The 8538-nt window shown below is 38.9% G+C and overlaps 1 protein-coding gene across 1 annotated transcript; it reads right to left on the minus strand.

The window, feature by feature from the left end:
* Positions 1-3722: 3722 nt before the first annotated feature.
* Positions 3723-7301, minus strand: LOC110890193 (F-box/FBD/LRR-repeat protein At5g56420). Its single transcript, XM_022137775.2, has 3 exons — positions 6319-7301; positions 5246-5415; positions 3723-3936 (listed from the first exon to the last, which is right to left on the minus strand). The coding sequence occupies exons 1-3, from the start codon at positions 7240-7242 to the stop codon at positions 3933-3935; spliced, it is 1098 nt and encodes a 365-aa protein (XP_021993467.1). The 5' UTR covers positions 7243-7301; the 3' UTR covers positions 3723-3932.
* Between the last annotated feature and the right edge of the window lie 1237 nt (positions 7302-8538).

Genomic DNA, 8538 nt, shown 5'->3' on the forward strand with positions numbered 1-8538 from the left:
ACGTTACCCTCAACCCAGTAGTTTGAGTCAGCAAGGATACAATCCTAAAGTGTCGGATTATTGAAAGATAATGAATTAAGTTATTAATGCAAATTATGGTAGGCCCCGCTTTTGGCGGTGACGTTACCCTCGGCTAAGTAGTCTGAGTCAGCAGGGATACAGTCCTAAATAGCTGGGTTATAGTATTAATAGTAGTTAACTTATGAGGGGGTCAAAGAGTTTGGATCCCCGCCATCCAATACCTATGGGCATTGAAGGAGATCCTACTAAATTTGACCCAGGTCCCAAGCAGGACCTCTAAACGCTGAACAAGGGCAAGACCCTTACCAAACCGTTCCCTTAACCCCCGACCAGGTAGCCAACATACCTCCATATAGACCGTGGAGATATGAATGGTGAAAATCTTTTATTTTATATAGACAGTAAAATAATGCCAAGACACCACGGACAAACGATAAGGAAAGATCACCTTCAACATAAGTAACTAGTTATTAAAGTCATTAATACAAAACCAAATAAAAAGTGCAAAAGATTAAAAATAAAAAGTATTATACTAAACACTTGTCTTCACCAAGTGATGTAAGAGACTTAGGCAAACATGGCCTTGATTGTCAAGAACTTTTACGATCAATCTTGGATCCCGAGACGACTCACACACTCTACGATGGACAATGGATGATGGTGGTGGATGATGGTGTTATGGTGGTGGTGGGTGGTGGATGAGGTGTGAGAGAGGTGGTGTGCCAAGGGATGAGGGAGAATGAAACCAAGCTCCTCTATTTATAGGCTGGACAGAACGCTGGACACGGCCCCGTGTCCGCTGGACACGGCCCCGTGCCCGTCTGACACTCTCTCTCTTCATTAATTGTAATTGCGAATTACAATTAATGCGCCTGCTGTACTTTCAACACGCCCCCGTGCCCGCTGGGCACGGCCCCGTGGTGAGCAATGGAAGCTTCTACTGGTTTGTCTTTTCTGCTGCTTCCTGGGCACGCCCCCGTGTTCGCTGGACACGGGGCGTGTTCAGACTCTGTTTTCTTCTCTTTGTTTTGGGAGGTGCCGTTGAGGGTCCGGGCAGTCCACTTTTGTTCCTTTTCTTGTATTTATGGTAGAATTAGTGGTCTTTTTGCTTCTTTTGTGATTTTGAGCTCATTTCATCCTGAAAATACAAAAGGAAGACAAAAACACTCTTTTTCCAACATTAGTACTTAAAAAGGGTTAGTTTTATGCCTTAATTGATGTGTTTTATATGTTGCATTTTACACACATCAACGGTAGGGGGCGGCACGGTGTTTGGACCGTCGCCGACCCGCGACGGGCCGGGGCCGACCCCCATACCGTGTAGCCTTATAGCCTTTCACATCCATTATTATCGATCTTCTTGATTGAAGATTCTTTTTCCCCATCTTCTTCTCCAATTTTTTCAATCATTTCAACAATTTCAACAATCAAGATTTGGTTTTTACAGTTTCTTTGAATTGAAACCATATATTGAAATCAAATTCGGATCATCATAGATGTCAACGCTTGGATCTTCAACATCATCATACTGGTGCTACAGATACAACCGCTCCGTTATCATCCAAACCCACCTCCAAGATTCATCTTTATCGTGCCCAGATCGCACCGGAGGCTTCATAGAACAGATCGCCAGCCCGACCCGCTTACCCGGAGGTCCACCCGGGTCGGATCTTTACCAATCCCGGTTTCCAGCAGCCGCCATGTACATGGTCTTCAGATTAGTGGGTAGGGTGCTGGCGGTGGTGGTAGGTGGTGATTGTATGGTTGATGGTGGTTGGTTGTCTTCAGATTAGTTGGTAGGGGGGTGGTAGGTGATCGAAGAGGTTGAAGGAGAAAGGGATGAGAGTAAAAAAAGGTTTTAATGATTAACTAGTTAGTGATACTCGCGCTTCGCTGCGGGAGACCTGGTTTATAAATTTTAAATGGAAACGTAGACACAATGATAGAAATAACATTCATAGCAGGAATCCGGTTGCTATCGGTTTGGTTTATTATGGTATCGATACAATAACGGCACTCTATATAGCAATCGAAAGAAAAAGCTTAAAAAATAAAGTCTTCGTATGATTAAAAGGATATCGATATCAATACTGACGTTCAGTCGAAATTGGTCTGGTTCATTTGTTACCTGTACAACATCGACAATCAGTGTAACTAATGAACACAAGTTAGTTACGATAGTAATATTAATGTGTGATTGTAGCTTAAAAAACCTAAATGAAAAAGAAAATTAAAAAAAAAAGACAAAAGGAAACTGTAGCAAACATGCAATGTTAATTGATATAATAATAATTATAAATAGAGTTTTTTACAAACTAGTCCCTAAACTTTAGTTTTTTACACAATAGTCTCTGAAGAGATGAAATGACAACAATGCCCTCATGTGCAAGGCACATGACCAGATTTAACCAAATATTCTAACTGGGTTTGGCCTAAAGGACAAAACGTGCAAGATTTTGAAAGGTAAAGGACAGCGCCTGTCAACTTTTGGCTAAAAGGACAACGCCTGTCAACTTTTGGCTAAAAGGACAACGCCTGAAATTTGATGTAAACATAAATGACAAAACTTGTAATTTACTCGTAAAAATATTTTGTGTTCCAGAGTTTCATTTAAGGAAGGAAAAGAAAGGAAAATAAAACATGTTGTGTTCCCGAGTTTCATTTAAGGAAGGAAACGAAAGGAAATGACGGGAAAACTAGGCTAAATTCTTTAATTTTTCTTTCCTTCCGATTTGGGAGGAAACGGTGGGAAAGTCATCTTTTTAATAAAACATTATATATCGAAAGTTATAAAAGAAAAACACAAATTTGAATTTATTAATGTCATATCATTCGGTGTAAATAACAAAAAGTTGAGTGTAAATAGTAGGACCCTTTTAATATATTTTGATTATGATATATCTAAAGTGACAAAAGCCCCCCTTGAAAAACGTATGTATGTTGATACTAGCCAGAACATCTTAAAAATAATAGTTTTGGGGTCAAAAGAACTAAAGTCCAAACCGACCCAAACTTAAGTAGTTGAGTTATGATTGCCTGGTTTGGTTTATATTATAAAGAAATTACAGAAAAATAAATTACGAGGATTGGTTTAAACTTATAAAGCGTTTAAAGCCTATTGTTCATGCTATTCTAGATTACATTACATTAATGTACATAATTTAAATGATAAGAGACTATTATATTATATTTAACTTGAAATCTTAATAGATGCAAGATAAAACTTTGAAGAACTCTATTGTAGATAACTGATTATGGAGACTTGTATCAACGTAAAATGAAATCCGAAGGCTTGATAGGAATCTGAAAAGGTTTTGACTTTTGATAGAGGAAAATGCTTATTTAGCCTTGCAGTTGTGACCACATTGGGTCGTTCCAGACTGTCACAATCCGCACATTCTTGATCATAAGTAAAATTAATCTTACTACTGTCTATTCACATTCTCCATCTTCTCTCTAAAAAACGATATCGTTAATGTTGTTCATAGAGTTTATGAAACTAGTTATTGTTTATAGTTTTACGATTTGCTAAAAACGACTTGACCCATCTTACGACATGATGCACCTATCATTTACGCAGTTTCCCCACCTCAATGCCATTTTCATTGTTAAAGTTTAACAAGCTCTAACTATGTCAACGACGGTCAATAAACTAAAACAAAAAAAATAAAAAAAGAAAAACCAAAAATGAATGCAACAGGAAAGATAAAACCTCTGATGGTTTTTCATAGAGAAGAAAGTGTTATTTAGATCTGTTTTGACATCCAAAACAAGTTCCAATATACGAAAACTATAATTCACGATACTTCTCTAGAAACCAAGGGGTGCCAATGTATATTCTCACTTCCTTTGTAGATATCTAATAGCATAATACCATAAACAGCAAAACTTAGAATCTCGATCATCATTCGTCATCTACAGACAAGCAAAAGATATTATAAGTAAGCAAAGCGATATTTTGTTGTTGGCAACTACAGGCGGTAAATGTACAAAGCAGGTAATGGGTCAAAAAGGGTAACCTTTTGGTTTAGGTCGAAATGGGCATTCTATGATTTAGGGGGTTTTATGTATTAAAATTCACAATAGACCAACACTGTAAATGAGCCGAGCCGCCCATAAGTCTCGAGACCAGCTCGCTAAAAACTCGAATTGAGCTGAGCTTAAACGAATTCAAGCTTTTTGAGGCCCATTTAATAAACGAGCTTGAGCCCGAGCCCGAGGCTGAGCTTCACATTTTGGAGCTCGAGCTGGCTTGCAAGCCTAACCGAGCTTTTTATTTGTATAATCTTAATTAAAAATAGTTATATAATAACTATTATTATATATAATTATGATAAAAATAATTCAATAATATATATATATATATATATATATATATATATATATATATATATATATATAGAGGCCAGTTAACGTACAATAGTGCTTATCATGCGATGCGTACACGAGCATCTTAACCGCACATCTGAGCCTTCAATTGAATGCGGTGGCATAATAGTAATTAACTCGGCATAGTTACGCACGTTATTGCATAATTATGCATGGGTTGGGTTAAACCCTAATCACGCACGTTATTTGCATAATCACGCACGTTATAATGCATAATTACACATGTTAAAAAAAATCAAGACCCGCATGCCACCAAGCATGAAAATTGCGCATGTTAAACTCAAAATTACGCATGCGTTGTACCAAAACCTAATTACACATTTATATACATAATCACGCACGTTATAAAAAATAAGGAATGACACGCATCTCAATCTCCTGCTCGCGTACGCTTCGCACGATAAGCACTATTGTATTTTACTCTTTCTCTCATATATATATATATAATATAATTATAAATATATGTGTGAATAGTTATAAAAATATAAAACTAAAATAGTTAATAAATAATAAACGAGCCAAGCCCGCGCTTGAAAAACTTCTCACGAACCGAGCTCAAGCTTTAGAATTAGATCTCCAAACGAGTAGACCTCGAGCCCTCTTAAGTTAAAACGAGCCGAGCTCGAGCCTAAACAAGTTCGGCTCTACTCGGCTCGTTTAAACCCCTAGTTAGATTAGACAAGGTTAGACCCAATTGATTCAACCTATGTGACACAATTTCTTTCCAAGGATAAAACATAATCTGAATAGACCAATTCATTACTAAAGTGATTGAAACTGCCACCTCTACTGATAACAAGAGGAGATAAATTTTAAAAAAGTAAGGGGATCATACCCGGGCAATGTCTTGACAACAGCTTTTCGAGAACCCCTGAGCAAATAGGTCGCCACAGAAGAATGAAGCTCACCGACGGGCTTGTTTGGTGGCGGGATAAGGTTCAAAACCTTAAGGTTCACAAATGGGCAAGGTTCTTCATCAAGCTTGTCATGAGATAAGGAGAGCAGCTTTAACAAAAAAAAGGATACTTAGTTATAAAAATGGAGTGAGAGCAACGAACACGAACACAGCCTTGTTCGTGTTTGTTTGTTAAGGAAATAATGTGTTCACGAACTGTTCATGAACACTTACCGAACGGGATTTTTTGTTCGTCTTCGTTTGTTAAGGATATGAACGTGTCCGTGTTCATTTGTGTTTGTTCGTTAATTTTAGGTACCGGACAAAAGCGAACACAAATGAACGTTCATGAACACAGACAAACACAAATGAAGGCAAACAAACACAAACAAGCATTCATGAACATAAACGAACACAAACCACACTTATCTTGTACTGAGAATGACGAAGAACACGAGCACAATCACAAATAATTTATTAGTGGGAATTTTGAAGTACTTAAATAAAATCTAAAAGTTAAAAACCCTAATTAACTGTCGAACATAAACGAATATGTTACCGAACGTTCACGAACATAATGAACGAACACGGCCCTTGTTCATGTTCGCTTGTTTAACTAAACAAGCGAAATTTCTTGTTCGTGTTCGTTCATTTATTAAACGAACGAACACAAACGAACTTCCTGCCAAACGACTCACAAACTGTTCGCTGAACGTTTGCTTCGTTTGCAGCCCTATAGTAATTACCGCAAAGAACCTGCCTAAAGTCTAAACAAAATACAAGCTTCAAACCAAATATATACTTGTAATTGAAACATAAGACAGGTGCACTTATTATTGAAATGAAATGAGAGCATACTTTTCTATTAATATGTAATCTAGGGTTTGTTTCTACTGAATACTTTTCTATTAACAAACACAAACAAGAAAATATAAACTTGAATATGATACAATCATACAATTAACAGTTTGAATGTTGAAACACAATTGAAGAAAGCAAAACAAGAGCATTACCTTAACAGTTGACGGCGAAAGATGAATACATTTCGCATTTCTAAGGCACCAAAACATCTTAATCAGATTAACCTTCTGTTCCCCCTCATCCGGCTGCTGAACAATCCTATCAAACGCTCGCACAAACGAGAAACAACAATCGATATGCACAGTATCCAAACCCGGAAGCTCACAAGCCTCAAACGACATAGGAATAAGCCCACTAATCTCAAGCACCTTAAGCTTAGGAGTCATAAGCACAAGCTTCTCATACGGAACCGGATGATAAAAACACGACGAAATCGTCAACCTCAACAACTCAAACCCAATCACTTCCAACACAGACAAATCAAACCCCATCTTACAATTCACCAAACACAACTCTTTTAAATTCGGAAAACACGAAAACGGGTCGGATTCAACTATCTTAACCCGCTCCAATCTCAACTTAACCAAACCCGAACAAACCGAAAACCTACCGAACTCAAACATCCCTTTCAACTCCAACTTTCTCAACGAATCAGTACCATTCAAACATTGAATCGGGCGGTATTTGGTCAAGTAATCAGACGTATCAATGCTCAAATTGGGGACACGATTAACCAAGGCATAGTTAAAAACTGTAGCCATGGTGTTGTAATCAGTAAGTTTAATATTAACAGCGTCGAGCTTAATTGAAGCATTACGGTAAGTTAAGACTTTGTGAATGAAATGATCGAAACGTTGTAAGAGTGAATAGTCAAAGTTGAGAACAGGGAGCAGAGTCCAGAGGTTTACCCAACGTTTGGAGAGAATTTGGGATTGAAGTGCAAGTTTGGTGTCGATGAAGGAGAATATGTAGATGAGAAGAACATCTGGTAAGGAGCTGAGTCTGTCTTGTTGCTGTTCGTGTTCATCTTCATGTTCAACATCGTTGTAGATGTAGCTTGTTGATTTTCGCTTCATGTTTTGTGAATTTTGTGAATGTGAAATTGGGAAGGGGGAATGTGAAATGAAAGGGAGTAATAAAGCGTGTTTACACTTTTGCAGAGTTGGCTATGTAATATTATATAATATTATTACGTGTAATATTACGCGTGAAGATTAGGAATGATCATTTGATACTAAGGGTGTAAGGAGTGCTCACCTAATAGGTGAGTCCCCTCTCTTACGCCAAATCAATCCTCGTGTGCCACGTCAACTCCTTTCTTAAACTCCCCTAACACCCCAATTTGATGGCGCCACTCCCCTCTTAACTACCCTTGTTTTTTTATTCAAAAAAAAAAAAAAAAACAAAAAGGTTTGATTGGTTGGAAAAATGGGGCCCACCATTTCTCTCCCTCCCCGCTTGCGATGAACAACCACCCAAAATGGTCCCCGATTTCCCTCCCCGAATGGTTGGCAGCACCCCCCTATGCGGCAACCGAAGTCACCGAAGGGGTCCCCGAAGGGTGCCCCGATCACCCTAAGAATTAGTGTTGTATCGATAAGTTATGTACGGCGTTAGTACTTACTTTTTTAGAAATTCGGTATTGGTTTAGTACTGATATCTTATAGAAATGAACATTTTGTAATAAGTACCTGTACGATTTCAAACCGTACCTTAGCGGTGGGTCCGGTACGATATTCGGTACCCACTTTTTCATAAATACGGTATCAGTGTTTTTGGTACTTGAAGAGGTATGGTCCCAATTCTTTGCCTACATGGCAAGGACCACACCACTTTTTTCATCCAACATGGCGCCCTAGAAGCTTCTGGAATACGTCAAGGTGGCACCAAAGATGCTCCCTCCGACAGAAAGGACAACACGTGTCACCAGTCATCAAGCGCCATGTAGGCCTGCAGCAAATCCAGGAGCAGACCGACAACAAGAGTACGACGTCTCCAGCATGGACAAATATAGGCGCGCCACGTGTACCACCACCCTGACCACAGCAGAGGGGACCAAGAGGATATTCCCCTTGGTCGGACAGCTGGCGCCCTATAGCAGCTGGCAAGGTTGCTCCTCCCTCCTTCACCCTCCTGCTATAAATAGGACCGTTGATCATTCAGGTTAATTCTATTCGACTCTCCACTCTCTCACACTCAACACACACTGCTTTCTTCCTCGGAACAGTACTTATTCTCACGCCGGAGCCTGGTTAAGAGGGAAACCCCCATATTCCCCTCTTAACGAGCTAACATGTTCATGACTCATTTGATTACCCGTTATGCATTTTTACGCGTTCGGTACGGTTTATGTAACTAGTTTACATGGATTA

The sequence above is a fragment of the Helianthus annuus genome, chromosome 7, assembly GCF_002127325.2.
Source record: "Helianthus annuus cultivar XRQ/B chromosome 7, HanXRQr2.0-SUNRISE, whole genome shotgun sequence".
Taxonomy (NCBI): Eukaryota; Viridiplantae; Streptophyta; class Magnoliopsida; order Asterales; family Asteraceae; genus Helianthus; species Helianthus annuus.